The following is an 18771-nucleotide window of genomic DNA, read 5'->3' on the forward strand; positions in this document are numbered from 1 at the left end:
AGCTAAGACACCAATATGAAAATAACCAATCCAACACATCATGGTACTTAGACTAGAACCTTAGACTCAACCTTCCTAACACTGTGACCCCTTGATACAGTTCCTCATGTTGTGACCCACAACCACAAAATTATTTTTATTGCTACTTCATAACTGTAATTTTGATAATGTTATGCGTAATAATGCAAATATTTTTGGAGATAGAGGTTTGCCAAAGGGGTTGCAACCCACAGACTGAGAACCACTGACTTAGACAAATAATTTTCTCTTATGTTTACAGTTTAAATGCCCTGTGGGATTTGTTCTACTGATTCCAGAGACATACTTAGGCTTTACAAGCTTTCTTTCTCCACCATGATTGTTCCTGGTAGAGCTGATGGGGTCTTACTGCTGAAGAAATGACATGGCTTGTGATATCCACTAGAATGTCTTGGGTCTGGTTATGTCACTAGATTGTACTCTCTCTTTTCCTTATTTCTTCCCTTGTCTCTCTATATGAATATGGAAAGCATTAATGGGAGTCTCTGATATTCAGACATAGAGTGGAGTGTTTATATTGAAAAGACTGGATAGTGAATAAAACTGGGATCATGCCTTCCAGGAGGCCACAGACAACTAAAGCAGACAGACATTAAAGGGGCCGTCAACATTACTGGGTTCAGGTGAAGACATACGTGCTGTGGATGCTGTCTGGTAACTGAGAACCTGAGTGAGGACCCCAGCCCAAACTCAGGAGACCAAGTTATGGGGGCTGAATCTTTGAAAAATGAACAGTTGCTCACATGACCAGAAAAAAAAAATGAGAGTAGCTCTTGTTAGGAGATGAGATGGAGGGTGTTGCTCATCCTAGAAGCTAGTGTTCTTCCTTCTCTTCCCTCTCCCTCCTTTCCTCCCTCCCTCCCTCCCTCCCTCCCTTTTTCCCTCCCTCCCTCCCTCCCTTCTCTTCTTCCACTCCTCCCTTCCTGTATCTCTCCCTTCCAGTAAGGAACAAAGAGGAATCTATCACTTAGTATGGAACGTAGTGACCAGGAAAACACATACTCAGAAGCTCCGCTGGCAGACTAGCTTTTTAGAACACAGCACCAACCAAAGCACATCTGTAGGCTTGTCACTTTCTGTGCTGTAAAGTCTTTACGGATGTCTCAAGTTGCCAGCTTATCAACTGAGTTAGAAATTCTCCAGTGTTAACAATCAGTATTGAGTTGGTTCTTGTCAACCCTTTCCATCACCACTCCAGGAGAACTACCTCATAGTCAGAGACACGAGCCCTCACCCCCAGCTTGACTACTTTTCTACAAAGCTTCCTCTAGCATCAGGGGTCGGTGACTTTACTACATCAGGATTTCTAGCCAAGAGTAGTAGAGTCTCCTGGGAAACCAAGTGGCACAGTGACAGCAAAGAACTCACAACACTGGCATTGGCTACGCAGAGGACAAATCCCTTTTCCCTGCTTTGAGGAGGTCTATGAGGTTGCTGATTGGAACAATGAGGGGAAAGATCACGAGGAAGATTAGAAGAGGAGAGAAAAGGCCACCCTCTGTGACAACTTTCTCCAAAGCCCAAGGCAGATTGGACAGGAGGTGCAGGCAGTGAGGGAATCCTTCCCAGAGAAGAAGACATGGCATCGGAAGCTTGCAGTACAAACATTAAGCAGCTTCCGAAAACCTGTGTGGAGAGAAGCCAGGGAGCCTGTTTGAGTAATTAATCCCTAAGAACATAATTACTCTAAATCTTATTCCTGAGAACAGGGCACCTGAACCGAGATTTGCATCTGCAAAGAAATCAATGCTAAGCCTGGAGTTTCTGAGATAATTAGGGACCAAAACTTAGTGCTGCTTTCAAACCTCATCACTCTTTCACTGCAGAAACTGGGTGCAGATGAGATTTGAGTCAGGGGAGGAGATCTCATCACAGCGGAGCAGGACTGTGACAGGCTAAAACACTGTTGGGCAAAGGACGCTTGGAAGTAACTCTTGCATGCGTTTTCCTTGGAGGAACTAGGTGAGGCCTCAGAGCTTGGATCCTGCACCACCAAGGACAAGTCAGAGACACAGGTCGGGAAAGATAAACACAGCAGGCGTGTGAGCAATTCCAGATCACAGCAAAGTGCAGACCTGACTGGGATAAAGCCAGCCCAAAGGAGTAGCTCAATAATAGCATCAGAGCTGAGTGTGTCCCTAGAAGTCGTGTCAGGGGGACAGATACAAAGAACTGATTCCAGGCAGTGGAAGAGAGAGGAAGCAAAGGAAGAGAAGAAACAGAGCAGTAACAGCCATGAGGAGGGGCGGTGTTCAGGGAGGCAGGCTGGTGGCAGGAGAAACTGCTGAACAGGTGGGGAAAATGTGGGCCCAGTTTTCCTAAACCATGGAGAAAGGTGCTTCATGAACTCAGAGAGAAAATGGGTGCCCAGGAAACATTGAGAAAGACAGAGAAAAAAAGAGATAAAGAAAACCTGTGTGTGTGTGTGTGTGTGTGTTATGTCAGATCCCACTAAAGAAACTAAGTCAACAAAATAACCGGTAATAGATAAATAAATACATAGAAGACAGATACATGGAAGATAGATAGATAGATAGATAGATAGATAGATAGATAGATAGATAGATAGATAGATAGATAGATAGATAGACAGACAGACACAATGATCATTGTATTTGATGAGCTGACTTGTGTTATTTTAGAGCTCTGGGAAGTCCAACTGGGAATCAAGGTATAAGTCATGTTTGGATTACAGAGCATCTAAAGTAAAAGTCCTCTCACATGGAGGAAGTTAGGGAAGACTCTTGGAGTCTGTCCGATCCACTGCTCATAAATACTTGCAATTAGGTCATTTTCGAACAGTGTTTATTTTTATAAAAATATGTGAACTTAATTGCTTTTGGACTAAAACCAAATGTTACAGATTTCACCTAAAAACATAAATATAAAGAAACAAAAAAGTAAAACTGGATAATAAATAAAAATACAGCTATCATGAGTTTTAATGAAATTATCAGCTATCCTGAAAATAACTGATTTATTGCATTGCCTGGCTTGCTCTGCGTGAGCTCTCTGTGGACATCTGGTTTTGTTGGTGTTTTTTTTAAAGATTTATTTATTTATTATATATATATAGTGTTCTGCCCGCATGTATGCATGCAGGCCTGAAGAGGGCACCAGATCTCATTACAGATGGTTGTAAGCCACCATGTGTGCTAAGAACTGAACCCAGGACCTCTGGAAGGTAGCCAGTTCTCTTAAGCACTGCGTCATCTTTCTAGCCCAAACTCTGTGTTCTTTACTGTACCAACCAGCTTCTCCATCGCGGGAGCTCAACAGAAAACTAAGTGCAGTTCTGATTGACTACAGCTGCCATGGTCACTAGCCCAGAAGCATGGACAAGCAGGTGTGGGTGTGTCTTTGTTTTACCTTTTCTTTTACTTAATATGTGTTCAAGGTCCACTTGTGCTGTAGGATGTACATAAACTCGTTTATCTTGGCCACTCTTTTGAGTGGCTAGCCAACATTTTCCTTGCCTATTATCATCACCGATGAAGGGGGAACATTTTAATAACTATTAAAAAACTGTATTTCAAGATATACTGCTATCTAAATTTTGTCCAACTACACAAACACAAACTGCTGAGTCTGTATAGTGTTTCTTTTGTGTAGGTTTTCGGGACAACCATTTGGTCATTTTTGTCTTTAGATGCTTTGATTTAAACCTGAGAATATATGAGGAAGGACTACTCTAATTTATCCCATGTGACATATTTCTGTAAAGGTCATCATTGTACAAATAAATCTAGAGTTGCCTCTGAAACATGGTCAAAAATAGCATCACTCAGTAATATATTTTAAGCTCATTCCCAACAAAAATAAACTGAAAAGCTATATCTAACTTATGCGAACGAAACTTAACTTTGCATGAGGTCAAGTTACAAAGTGATTTTTCTTTAAAGCGGCAGAATTAGATTCTTTCAGGCTTTTGGCACACACTTTCCCCAGAATTTAGAAATCGGTAGGCGTGCATGGTATTCACACTTGAAATTTCCCAGGTAATGAGAGTGCAATCCCAGTTGGGAAGGGGGGCCCACTTTCTTATTTTCCATTCACTGTGGCCAGCCTGGGGAACACAGCTGGAGGGCCCCTTTCAGACAATGGAGGCAGTGCTGTCTCAACAGGACCCAAACTACCTGTGGATTCCTGTTAAGGAGACTCCACTTAGCCCAAAGTGGAAAACAGGTCAATCCCAAACCCTAGTGTGATTTAATCAAGGCCTGCCCCTGAGGTGATTGGCTTTGACCCTATCCTCCCCTCCCCACAACACACTCATAGGGGAAAAGCTTGCATGCATGCAGGTGCTGTTTCTGTACCTCTCTCCTTGACCACAGGACCTGAATCAGAGCATCCATGGTGTCCACATCTGGATTCTACCTCCATCATTTCAGAAGGCAATTCCAGACCACCCACTTCCCAGCCATGGTTGTCCTAGGTACAAGGTATCACAGATCCTCAAATCTGCCTTTTGCTAACAGAGAATAAAACTAATTCCCCATGAATTTAATAACAAAAACAGTGTCTCACTCCTGTGATGGTGACAGTGTGGGGTGTGGTTATTACATCATTTCCACAATAACCCAAGAAAGAAGGTGTTCCAATCTCGCGTTAAGGAACAGCTTAAGGCTGCGTCCCATCCACAATTCTAGGGAGTGCTGTACCAGGCTTTTCTTTTAGACCACCAACCAACTCCCAAATCGTGACACAGAGACTTATTAGTGTTGAACATTCAGTCTAGTTTAGGCTTGTTTCTGGCAGGTTGTTTAACTTCAAGTAACCTGTTTATCTACCTTTTGCCTTGGGGATTCTTTCTTTTCTTCCTTCTGTTTATCGTAATTTCACTGCTTCTTGCATCTGTCTGTCTGGCAGCTAGCTGCCTGGCTCCTTGGCCCTGACCTGTTCCTTTCTTTTCCCCTCACTCTCTTCTCCTCTTCTCAAACCTAGATTTCTTTTAAACCTTCAAAACCTCCTATTTACTTTCTCTGCTTGCCAGCTCTCCTATCCCTCTCCTACCTAGCTATTGGCTGGTCACCTTTTATTAGCCCAATCAGGTGCCTTGAGCAGGCAAGGTGAAACAAACTCAAGGCATCTTTACATAATTACACACGCACATCCTTGAATCCTTAAACAAATAGAGCACAAACAAAAGTAACACACCTTTACATAGTTAAGGGAATATTCCACAGCATAAACAAATGTAGCACATCTTTGCCCACTTAAAATAATATTCCACAACAGAGGGGGATTCTTCAGTAAATATTCTGATCTGGGGCTTTTCCTTACAGCATGACTCGCCTTCAGTGCACCTATTTCCCCAATCCTCAGACGCTTTCCTGGACTTCCCTTCCCCCAGATCACCAGGAATGATATATTGGTATCCTCTGCTCGAAAAGCAAGGTACATTTATAGTCTCTCCGCTAGGGGGCGCTTACAGCTGCCAAAGTTCCAACAACTTAGCTCCATGGGAGACTGAAAGGCCGTCCATTGCAAAAACCCTCAGAGTGGACTGTCACAGTCTCAGTACTTTGCAGACAAATCGTGTACAGCTCAGCCTGAGTTTTAGCGTTGGTGACCTTTGCAGTTGCCTTTGGCATCTCAAGGCTTCGAAGAAGCTCAGGCAGAGCTGGCAGCCTTCTGACTTCTCATCCTCTTTCCTGAGCTTGCGATGGGGACATCTCTATATGTCCAGAGACAAAACCTAGCCTAGCCCATCCTCTAAGATGTACCTTAAAGTCCACACTGCCAGGTCATTGTGCTGGTCTCCTTGGAAGCAGTGGCTCCGGGAGAGATCGCACTCGCTAGACTCCTTGCAGTTCATTCTAACAGGCTCCAGGTGGCGTCTGGCTCAGTTCTTGGGACTTAGTTAACGCACACACATTTTGTCATATCAATTGATACTTGGCCTGTGGCTCTCTTAGCTAAATAATTATTCGATCTCTTCCCCGGGCTTCTCATCTGATTCTGCCAACGGGGAACTGCAGAGCAGAGGAAGGGAAAATCCAGGACACTTCAGGTGTCACCTCATTGGGCACGTCTTTCCAGCTCCAACTTCTCCTAGCCAAAATGCTTTATCTGTAGTCACGGCCCCTTGATGCCAGGTTCTGAGCTTCAGAAATCCCTCACCCAGTTCTTCCCAAATTATTGCTTCCTGAAGTGTCCACCACACACAAAACCAGGACTCTGTGCTTTTCGATGCTGAGACTGTGGTTAGATTCTGATTAACCTTGATTACAGCCTGGAAGCCCCAGGCCAGTTACCTGAATGTTGTAGAGAGGCCAAAGGGAAAGCAGAGCTGGGAAGAAAGTGGCAGAATCTTGACTGGTCCAGACTGCGACATCACTTCTTCTTCTTCTTAGGATAGCTCAACCGACATCGTTTCCATCCCATGGTCAATTGCCCACGTGTGGGCAGAAACCACCATCCTGCTGTTTGCCATTTCTTACATCTCTGCTGCTTTTGGTAGAGAATCTTTCAGAGGTCAGTCCACAACACCTTTTTTAGCTTGAATTCGTAGCAGCCTCAATTTGAGACATACCGAATGCATAGAGACTGCTCTGGCCTATCTGGCTCTGAAGAACGCCATCCCTGCATGCTTCCCCAAGCTATGTCTCCAGGTCTCTGCTAGGACTTGACAAGTGTGAGCACAGAAGCATTGGGTGCTCATAATACAGATGCAAAGAATTCCAGTTGAAACTCCCACTGTTCCTCTCAATTTGCATTCTCTTTCTGAAAGGGCCCCCCCCTCCCAGAGCCTGTGTCACCCTGAACTTCTGTGTTGTACTCTCCCAAACATATTACCTCAGAAACACAGCGACCCATCAAAATATTAGACAAGAAGCAAGTCATGCTAAGACAAAGGAGGCTTTTTCTTCAGAGAGTCTTTATGGTTGTCAATAGAAGTCATAAAATTAAATAAACCCCACTCCACATTGGAATGCACAAATCACACCCTCTGTGGGTCTAGTATGTTCTGTCACTACTTGAGGATTTACACACTTGACATGACCACAGGATGCGTTACTCAATTGTACACACTTCTGGCCTTGGAATTCAAATGAGAATGCAACTTTTCATCCTTCTGAGTTCTTCCTCACTTGGGAAGAGAAAAACCATTTACTATGTAGCTTACATACTCACTGGTAGCCCAGCGTCCTTGCTCAGACAGGGCTGCCTCTGTAGGGTTGCCTCCCCCCGCTTCCCTCCTGGCACGAGTCCAGGTCACAGTGATGAAAGCAGAACTTCCAGTTTCTCTTCTGCCCTCTCCCATAAAGGACTGCCCTCCTTGGCCTGCATAGCACTGACCTAAACTGGTTTTTGCTGTTCTAAGTGCTCAGGGTAGTGAGCATGTTTTTAAATAGAAGGCTTCTCTATAGAGTGAGGATGAGTGAGCCAAGCTTTGTTTTCTCTAACATTTCTAAGGAAAAGGTCTGCAGGCACTTGTCCTCTCTGAGAACATCCCCTGGCCCTGATACTGCTGCCTGGGTGCACAGTTTGTAGACAGGGCACAGAGGAAAGAGGCAGCAAGGGAAACTAGGAGACTGCCAGTCAAGTTGCACTTGAGTTACAGAACACTTAGAATGATCCACGCACCAGGACGGCAGGGGTGGCAGCAAAAGCCACCAAAGACAGGATGAGGAACGCCCTGAGTGGGAAGATGGGGAAAATGGGGAGTGCAGGAAATAGCCAGCCAAAAGTGACTCCAGAGCAAGGCTGTCACGTGTCACATCCAGTCTCCAGTGGCAGAACTACTCACTCGATTGAGAGTTCAGAGGCTGATGGAGATGCTGGCTTCAGTCTTAAACAAGGGTCCTGAGGGAAGGAAGAGAGGATGTGATGGCTGGGCCCTGCTGGATTTCTGTTGAGACAGGCTGCCGTCTGTCACACTGCAGACATGAACATCGTGTCTTCTGCCTACCATGGCCAAGTGTGTCACAGATGTTCAACAGTTTGCATCAAATGATGACGTGGGCAAAATGATTTCTATGTTCAAAGTCTTTGTTGCAGGTATACAAATATTTTGTTGTGGTGCATCTGTGTGTGTGTATACATGTTCACGTGGGTCTGGATGCATTTTTGCACGCAGATCCACATGCATATATGAGTGCATGCTTTAAAGGCCCAGTATTGATATCAAGTGTCTTTCTCCATGCTTCTCCACCTTATACACTAAGGCAGGGACTCTCTCACTAAACCTGGGGCTTGCAGTTACGGCTTGTCTGGCGAGGCAGCTTGCTCTAGAGCTTGCCTAGCTCACCATCCGTGTGCTAGGATTATAGGTGAGTGTTGCCACCTGACTTATATATGGGTTGTGGGGATTTGAACTTTGGTCTTCACACTTGCCTACATGTTCTTTATCTGCCGAGCCATCTACAGCCTTAATTCAAAGTTTCTTATGTTAGGTTTGAATAAGCCTACATTTTTTTGAGACTGTTGAGCTTCTTGCATAAACAGCGATGAGAAGAAAATATTTCGAGAGTGTATGTTTTTTGTAATTTCTTACACATGAGTTCTCTCTGTGATGTAAAACTAATGTATTTCACTCCCGGGGTGACTAACCCAGAAGCTGAGGGAATAAGGGGAAGGGTAGTGCATTGGTCTCCTGTGGCTATGTAGTAATCTCCCTCATGGTACAGCTGGTTTTGAACACTTTTCATGTCTATGCAAGGAACATTTTTAAAAGATAAAAGGAAGAAAACAACTCCAGCGCCATTAAAGGGTGTCTCGCGTGCAAGCTCAATGCCGCAACGGGATCTGACGGCTGAACTTTATAGAAAAGAATGAGCTAACTTTACCTGGTGAGGTTATTGCCTGTAAAGGTTGATTCAGCTAAAAATCCTTCATCAAAACGGCACTTGGTAAGGTTGTAGTATTGAAAATAAATTAAGAAATAATCTCTGTTCTTTAAAGGAAATGGCTGAACCGGAGTCTAATTCCTACGCATGATTATATTTCATAAGAACGTTTTAGGCCTCTCCTATATTTTATATTACAGCTTCAGGAGTTCCCCCCCCTTGGTGAAGTGATAACACCCCGGTTTGCGGGTATAGGTCCTGTCCATCTGAGGGTAGCTGAGGCATCAGAATAGGAGGTGAGAAGGAACAGCCGCCGAGCACAGCAACAACCACACCTGTCTGGACCCTACCTGCAGTTTTCTTCACTCAGTTATAGACATGACATACACACAGAGCATTGTTTTCTTCACTCAGTTATAGACATGACATACACACAGAGCATTGTTTCCATACCATAGAAACACGGTCCATTGCGGCCTCCTTGAGCACCAGGCATGCTCATGTAAACAGATATACATGCAGACCAAACACCATAGACATAAAATAGAACGAGTAAATCCGTGGAAATTGAGTTGCTTGCTATTTCATCTGTTCATCTTTTGAATTAATATTCATTCATGTGTCATGGTTTTTTCTTGTGCTGTCTTGGGAATTATTCTTCCCCCACAAGCTTTGTCAGATCTTAGACTGACATGGCTCCCCAATGCTCACCTGGCTTCTACTGTCAGCAACTGAGCTGTTGTTGACAGCACTGTTGGTCACTTTCTCTCCTTTCATTGCAAGCGCTTAGGATGCACAAGTGCCATTCTGTAGGGTGTTTCAATTGTATTTTAATAAATAAAGCCTGCCTGAAGATCTGAGAGTAAAACAGTCCCACTGGTCAGCCTTGTAGACCAGGTTATGGTAACGCACACTAGTTGCTATAGAAACCAGGAGGTGCATGCCTTTAATGATGATGGTGCATACCTTTAATCCCAGCCCTAGAGAGGATTATAAAATAGGAGGGAACAGTTCTGAACACACAGTCTCATTCTGAGATTCCTGGAGGCAGGATCACCATTTTCAATCTGAGGTCAAGGTAAGAGCCAGTAGCTGACAGTTTTGCTTTTCAGATCCTCAGGTTGAACTTCAATTTCTCTCTGAGTTCTTATTAATTATGCTTCATTTATTCAAACCCCACCATTCACAAAAGCCACGGTGCTTATAATTTGGGGAACCTGACAGGTGTGATGTCACAGCTGACTCCCAGGGAACCTTAGTAGGTCACAAGAGCAGATACTTAAATTGTTGAGTAATATGTTCTAAAATATCTTAATTCTCTAAAGAAATTTCACAGATCCTGAAATAGCAATCACTTCATTCACTTTCAAAAGCATAGAATGCAACCTCAGATTTACTGAGGATAGCAAATAATTTCTCTACAATATGATGAGCTAACTGAAGGGTGATTGATTGGGTACAAAATCTTTACTCTTTGGACTACTCTGCCTCTGATGCTTCCTCATGATGGAGTCCCTGCTACAACCTGGGTCTCATAAAACAGGGGTCTTTTTCAATAATAGCATATATCAGCTTTCAAAAAATAGTCTATTCCTTTAGCATGGAGAATAAGGACTCTAGACCAAACCTATCCAATTATCACCACAGTATGCTCAAATCTCTCAAAGGAAAAAATAACTAAATGGTTTCTCTACCCCAGTACCCTTGATGGATTTAAGAAACCACTTGCTCTAAATTAAATCCTGTAACAACACAGCAAATATTGCCTCATATTGAAGTGGAACCAATAACGAAAACAGCTTTAGAGTCCCCGCTTAGGAAAGTTTAAGAAGATAAATTACATATCCACAAAATCCCCAAGTGATTGAAAAACCAAGGATCCAGGCTAAAAGATGAGCTTTTGTAACTCACTGGTCTCCAGCAGTTGTAAAGGGACTTTAAATGAATTTTTTCTACAAGGTTGGACAGTGGTAGAGTTTGGCTCTCCCTTAGATGAAAGTCTCCTATGAAACCCACCTCCTATTTCTTTTTCAGCTATTGGCACTTAGTGCAGACTATAATTATCATTTGTTTTCTGCTCCATCCACTGTAACTTATCTTAATATCAGTTCTGAAAAACAATAATTAGCATCTGCTCCCCAGATTTGCTCAGGAAGAACTTTTTCAGTATTAGAGTCAGCAACAACAGATGACATTTGATTTGAACAAGAAGGCCATTTTCCCAGTCACTTCTAATTCCAAGTTAATGAAAAAAAAAACCACTTGAATTCCTGTGATGCAAATCTCTGTTTGCAAATGTTAGAATCTCTGCCAACGTTGTCTGTGCTGGTCCAGTGCAGAAACATGAGCGGGAAACGTGCGTCTACAAGAAAGTACGATGACTTATGTGCATGAGGGTGCCGTAATAAAAACCATTATTTTAGGTACAACTTAAACTAGCACTAAATAATTAATGCTCTTTCCATTATAAAAGAGAAAGGAAAAAGGGGAGCGGGAGCTAGGGTAGGAGGTTGGAAAGGGAAATGGGAGGGTGGGCGAAAGGAAGATAAGAGAGAGAGATCTCACAATCTTTACCCGCAATCTGGTACTACTGGTTGTTTTTGTTTTTGTTTTTTACTGATTTATAAACATATTACTGTCACTTTTCTCAACTAAGTTTTAAGAATGTCCATACCTGGCTTTAAACCAGAACACAGAGTATAAAGAATACAAACAGTTTCCTGACTCTTCTTGAGTTCATTCCTTCTGCCTCTTTACTATATCTCTGACAAACTCTCAAGCCAAGGGCTTAGTACTTCTGCACTGTCTTGAAGATGAGATCTCAGCAAGCGGGGAAAATCAGCCCACTGAAGTCTGTGAAGTGCTCGTGCCCACTCCGGTTTTGTAAACCATCCTTGAGACAGTTATGGAAGTTTTGGAAATCACGTGGTTGACACAGTGAGAGAAAGACTTTGAGGAGGGACAACATAGTCTCTGCAGACCTTGAAAGGACACCGAGGAGACAGGTGTTGGACACAAGACCAGCCCAGACATGTGGGTGTGGCATTTCTCCGAAGCCAGTCGTCTATAGCCGTAAGCCAGTCTCCAGTTATGCAGCCGCAGTGAGCAAAGCAGAAGGTAGAGTCTGTGTATCTCGGTTCAGAGTGGACCATAAGCTTCAGTCATGGCTAAGAGGAGAGGACATTTTCGCAGGCCTGCTTTGTTACTCTCACAGGGTGATATCAGTCCTGTGATTCTGCAAAAATGTAGCTCTGTAGTCAGAGGGGGGAAAGGCAGAAAATGATGTATTGAAATTCATGGATTTAAATCTCTTAGAGATTGGTTTGCAGGTTCTCATTTTCATCAAAGAGAATTGTTCCAGGTTTTTGTATAAACCACACTTTACTCTCTCAAGAGAAAAATGATGTTTGTTTAGCTCCATGATAAATTCCCCACTTGAGAAAGACTATAGTTAATTTTAACTGCAATTCATAAATTCTTTGGAATGTATATTCAAGCACAATGAAGGATGTTTGAAATGCTATAAATTTTATGTGCATTGTTCTCTCATCTTCTATGAGAAGTAGCTTACATTATAAAAAGGCAACCACAAGATATAACTGTATATGAATGTATAGTTTATTTTGTAGCATTTACTGGTATAATGATTGTCTCCTACACGTTCAGAAAGCCAGAAGCTGGAAAAGTGGTGACCTGTCTATGGGAGAAGGACTCCCTGAGGCATGAGGAAGTCCAAGCAACCGAGCACAGGCTAACACTTCACAACACACATTTACATATGGTCAGAAATTTGGATTAAACAGGTTTTGTAGAGACAAGATGTTCTTCACATGGGTGCAATTTCTCACCGGCATGTGTTTGCATGTTTTGTAGTTTTTGAACATCTGTGACCATGCAAAAGTCAGTTTTAATTGATAATGCTTTCTTCAGTTTAATTTCCTACAAATTTGTGGTGACTGAAATCAGACAGTTGCCTAGATTTTTTGCTAATACCCCATCTTGTGATACCCCGATCCAGTGGCTATTCTTTCTGTATTATCCAAGGATGATTTTTTCTTTTTTTGTAAAAATTACATTTGATCAAGATAAAATGTGTTTCTCACAAATTACCGAACACTACAGAAATCTTACTCAAAAGCAGGATGGTTTGGTCTCTTGTGAAAGTCGGTAAATTCCAAGAAAGTTCTTCTAGCCTAAAACCCTCAGTGCTTTGTGCTCCTCCTTAGGTATAGATCACAGCACCATAAGAAACACAGCCACAAGGCAGTGACATGGCCAACAAGCCTGCTGCCATCCTCCATCTCTAGCATGAGACAGGGCTCCAACCTGACATCCCAGGCCTGAAACAATACATGCTTGCTTTTGTCCTCCGCTCATCTTAGCACCTTCCCTACCCTCTGTAGAATGATTATCCATCTACCTTCTATTTTCTCATTTGAATATGTTCCTGATCCTTGTTGTCTCTCCATAGAAAAGCCCTTCACCTAAGTCCACAAATCACCTCTCTTTCATTTGCCAAGAAGCAAGGGAGCCATTGAATGTGAAGAGAAGCCAACATCAAGTCTGCTTCTTGGAAGTTGAGAGTCCCTTGCTTTATTAATCTCTGATGTACAGTGTGTCCCTAGTAAGCAGTTTTCCATGAGTCTGAGATTGAGACGGAGAAGGAAATAGGTATTAATGTTATAATAAAGCAAGAATCTATAGAATTGATATGGACAGTTCTAACCAAGTGAGTTTATACAATGAAATTTTCAGAAAGAATGTAAGGGGGAGGCTGTGCAGAGGGGAACCATTACTGCCGTCAGTATGAAGGGTTTGCCAGAGGACCTGCACCTCTAACAGCGATTGCTGCTTAGGAGCCAGGTGAAGGGGTCACTTGTTCTTCTTTCTCCAGTGTGGTGTTCTGTGTTTGCTTAAGTTTTTGAGATTAGGGTATAATATTTGACCTCTGCCTTGAGACTCTTTCTAGATACACTGGTGAAATTTTAATAGCCAATGAATTGGTAATAAATTAAGCGTATCTCCAAAACATGGAGATCATAATTTTCTACCTTGACAGTAGGCTGGTCATCAAACCCCATCTATTATAGCCAAACATATACTGCACATTGTGTGTGCAATGTGTGTGCAATGTGTGTGCATTGTGTGTGCAATGTGTGTGCATTGTGTGTGCATTGTGTGTGTATTGTGTGTGTGCATTGTGTGTGCATTGTGTGTGTGCACACACAGACACAACAGTCACAGCAAATGGAAAACGTGGAACGTGAACTGGAAACCAGACGGAGGTACATGAGGAATCCAGACTCAAAATTCTCACACAAATAAACAACAGCAAAAACAAAGATAAACTGAAAAGCACAAAACACTGTGGAGGTCAAACACTCTTGAGGAAGTGTTCAAAGACTTGAAAAAATTGGAAAATAATACATATTGCTGAGGATATCTCTGGCTGATGGGAGAGATTGTGAAAATGTGTGGTGCCCTTTCCTACCAAATGCAAGTATTTGTGTTGTAAATATTCAGATTTTCTCACAATCCCTTAACCAGGGTGGGAATTCAGCATCAAATCACAGAGACCCATCCTGGTGTTTATCGACTGGAGGGTCCTCTCTCACCAATTATCATCTGTGATTGTCAGAGCGTGAAGGGGGCATGGCTCCAACCAGTTCCTACTGGAGTTGGCCAGTTAACTTAATGAGCCCCCGTGAGGCAGAGGCTCTGAATGAGCCTGTGAAGACTGAAGTCCTCTCGGGGAACTGCTATCCACTAGACACACAGGCAAGTCGCAGGTGTCCCACCTCTGGTGTCCCTGCAGGCTCCACTAGCTCCAGAAAGGAGATGTGGGGAGGGGCACTTGAGTCTCCCGATGTCTGAACTTCCTGCCCCAATTGCACTTACGCCTTATCAGCACAGCACAGCTCACCTGCGGCCCGGAATCCTTGAAACGGACCGAAGCTTGATTTCTTTCGAAATTTTATTTTAAATAGGACATACCAGTGTCTGAATCATTAGAGCCTGAGAAATGACTCAGAGGTTAGGAAAATGACTTTTGATGGAAACGTCCACCCTATTTAAGCCATTAGTGATTTCAGCTACAGGAATATTTGACTCCAACTCAACCTCGTAAGAGGTCAATAAAAAGTAGATAAATATCAAGTATGCAGTGATTCAGTCGGGCTGCAAATGCAATGTGAAGGGAGAAATTATGGGCTACATCAGGAACCTGGGGCAGAAGTACTTGCTTCTTATTCATGAAGAACCTTTCTATAACAATGACCATCAGTCTTATATCCCAGCAACCAGATATTCATCTTCATGACACACACTAACCCCTTGTCATTCTTGGATTATGTCAGTTTTTCGTAAAGAATTTATTGAACTAAGAAGTAGCTCTAACTTTTGTGAGAAGGCTCCAATGCTATAAAAATTTATAAGAAGAAATCTATTTTATCTATACACTAATATACATCTCTACACTATACATCCATTTCAGTGTTACACAGATTAATTAGACTCCAAGTATAGACATGGATAAATATTTTCATCGAAACTTTAAGTCTAATCATATATGTCACCCAATATATATATATATATATATATATATATATATATATATATAATCGTATATATAATATGATTGGACTTTTTCTTGATTTCTGATAACAATGGTTCCCCACCACAATATTTTCTATGAATAAAGTTGGATACATGAGACAATAGAGCATTAAATGATACAGCTTTTCTTGCTGAACTTACCAGGCACAGAGGGGCATGTGGAATCTAGCAATCTTTAAGAAACCTGGGGAAACAGACAGGTTATCATATATATATTATAATATTTTTATAATTCTGTGAAAATTCTGTGCAATGTATTTTGATCGTATTTTTTCCTCAATGCTGCCCTCAACTGTTCCCAGATATGCCACACCTCCCTACTACCTCCCAGCTCTGTATCTTCTTTTTCTTAAATTACCCATTGAGTCCAATTTGTTCTGTCCATATATTCAGGGATTTGCGCCCTGTGGTGGATGGAGTTCAGGTAACCTACATGGGACCATATCCTTAAAGAAAAATTGTTCCCTCTTCTAGAAGCCATCAACTGTTCGTTGCTCTTTGCTAGGGATGGGACTCAGGAACCTTTCCATGGTGGAATGTTGATGGACTTGATCTTGTATAGACCTTACGCAGTCAGCCACAAGTTCAATCACCAGGGACAATTCATGAGTGCAATGATCCTGTCCTGTCCAGAAAACACCATTTTGGTCAGTCCTCTTGACCTCCTGTTATTACAATATCTTTGCCTTTCTTCCACAATGGAACCTGAGCCTTTGTGAGTGTATGTGTGTATGTGTGCGTGCATGTGTGTGTGATAGAGATATCCCATTTGTGGCTGAGAACTTCAGTGTTTATTCCCTGTACTTCGACTAGTTGTGAGTGTTTGCAATAAGTGCCCTCCAGTATGCAAAGACACTTCTCTGATAAGGGTAGACAAATCATCTTCAGCAAAAGTTGTTCCCCCTCATCTTTGGTTTATCTGGGGAAGCCACATCAATAGATTAATATCCCCCTATGTCTGCAACAACCCAAGGAACCCTAGCAAGAATGTAAGTTTGTGGTTCACTTCCTAATGAAAACAAGCCCTTTCTCCTCTGCCGGATGTCAGCAATGAAGCCATTGACTCACAGAGCCACATTGAAAAGGATGTTCAAATTGTCTAGCAAGTAACAGTCTTGTGACAAGTGCAGCATTAACATGCGATAATGACAATAATGTTTAATTGAGTTTGAATTTCATGAAATTTCCATCAATAATTAATATGTTGTTGAGTCAATAGAAATGTTGGGTTGTGATCAATATTACATCATAAAAAAGTAATTGCTTAGCATTTCTATACCATCCTTTGAAATTTGAAATGGATTATAATATTTTATGTCCCTAAGGAGCAAAGTCAGCATTCGGCTGAAGGGGTGAGGTTGTTAATGAAATACTTAGTACATTACTTGGGACAAGAAATAAAATTAATAGCAAAAATGGAAAGGCAGTCTCCAGCTTTGCGTACTGTGTTGTGCTTGCTCAATGGTCATCTCTTCTAGGTTGCTCAGATTCTTGACTCTATCAGGTTATGTCAGACTCTGAATGGGCTGATAATGACAATTCACAGAAAGTCATGAAACTTCTAGAGGCTTCCTACTGGTTTGTGCTCATTAGTCCTGTCATCACTTGAAACACCACATTTTCTTCCTCAAATAAAACCTGGACAGCTCCACCTGCTTAAACGCCAAGTGTGGCAGCAACAAGGCCACCCTTTTCTCTCTCTCCTTTCTGATGCTAACACAAAGATCCTTTGGGCCTAGAGACAAGTCATATATTACACACATAATGAGAATATGTTTAACTATAATCATACTGAATTTTACAAAAGATAGAAGTTGTGTCAGAATCATTAGTGGCCTAATAAAATTCATCTGGAGGAAAATGAAGTCAGAAGCGTTACACACACAAGACAAGTATATGTTAACCAGGAAAAGCACAACAGAGACAGTATAGAGAGAGGGAAAGTGGGACAGTCCAAAAAATAGAAGTTCTTGGATTTTCTGGAAATAGGAGAGATATGCTTATGTACCTGGGGGTGCTGAGGTGGTGGCAGAGTGGTACAGCCAAAGATGAAGCAAAGGACGGTGCCACTAAAAGACCAAGAGATCATGATCTTGGGTTTGATATTCTGAAAAAGCCATTCAGCAGAAATAATAAAGGGAACTGTTAGCATAGTAGTTATATTGCTTTTTGGTGCTAATTTATATGTCGTTTGGAATTTACCTTGGGGAAACCATAAAGATGGGATGAGCAGTGAAGAGAAAATGACACGAATCCAGGAGAAAGCCAACAGTAATTTGGACCTAGGAGATGCTGATAATTAAAGAGGAGTTCCCATACTGTGAAAACACTGAGAGTAAAATCGAGAGTGGATAATGATTTGAATTCTGCTAATGTGTGTTCAGTGTGTTCTCAGAGTGTAAACAATAAAGCAGGCAGCAACAGGATCCCAGTGTCACTGCCAAGACTGCTCTGTGATCCACCAAAAATTCATCTCTTGAACCTTTCATAAGGGTGATGATTTCTTTCCTGCTTTTTATTGGAAACACTATCACTTTTTCCATTTATATAAAGTCTGTATTGATTCTGAAAATACAGGATGAATAACCTGCAGTAATAATCATCCTAAAGTAGCAGGGCATTCTCTGCAGGGATGATGTGTTACTCAGCACACACACACACACACACACACACACACACACACACACACACACACACACACTTGAAAATGTTAGCATTTACCGGTCTACAGTAGCAGATTTTTTTCCATGTAGATTCCTGCTGAAATCCAAGAAAGCATGACCGACATAAAGTAAAACTTCTGGGATACATACACTCCCGTGACTGAACTGTGAAGCATCCCCAGTGTTTCATGATTCACTGCTAAGGAACCTCAAGAACAGCCTAGGAAGTTTCTTATTATGTTTGTAAATTATATTTCCCATGCAAGTAGCCCTGGGAGAAAAGCCCAAGGCAATTAAAAGTCAAATTATCTTTGACCCAACAGTTTTGGAACTCAACTGACTATACTGGCCAAAAACCAGAATGTGTACTGTCCTGTCTATCCTAATCAAATATCCCTTCGATTCACTCATCCTCCCCATTCCCCAAACAGCATGAGAAACTTAAAGAAATGGCTTTTGATGCATATGCTCACAAAAGGTGAGTGGCGATGTACTCACCACGGCACTGCTTGTAATAACCACAAAGTGAGTGGTCAAAATGGCAGGATAAACCAGTTTTCTATCTACTATAGTCATCATTGGACCGCTGTGACCAAATTGGGGGCGTGAACAGTAAGAAGAATTTCAGCTTGAAAAATTCCATGAAGCAATGACCCAAGCAT

General features: G+C 42.1%; 1 protein-coding gene across 1 annotated transcript in view; it reads right to left on the reverse strand.

The window, feature by feature from the left end:
- Positions 1 to 12023: 12023 nt before the first annotated feature.
- LOC113455438 (zinc finger protein 58-like) overlaps positions 12024 to 18771 on the reverse strand; it is a 97467-nt gene continuing 90719 nt past the window's right edge. The window contains exons 5-6 of the mRNA XM_026783855.1: positions 15588 to 15630; positions 12024 to 12082 (exon numbers count right to left, since the gene is read on the reverse strand). Coding sequence (XP_026639656.1) covers positions 15612 to 15630 — 19 coding nt within the window. The 3' untranslated portion in view covers positions 12024 to 12082; positions 15588 to 15611. The remainder of the gene's footprint in view (positions 12083 to 15587; positions 15631 to 18771) is intronic.

Source organism: Microtus ochrogaster, chromosome 19 (genome assembly GCF_000317375.1).
Source record: "Microtus ochrogaster isolate Prairie Vole_2 chromosome 19, MicOch1.0, whole genome shotgun sequence".
Classification (NCBI taxonomy): domain Eukaryota; kingdom Metazoa; phylum Chordata; class Mammalia; order Rodentia; family Cricetidae; genus Microtus; species Microtus ochrogaster.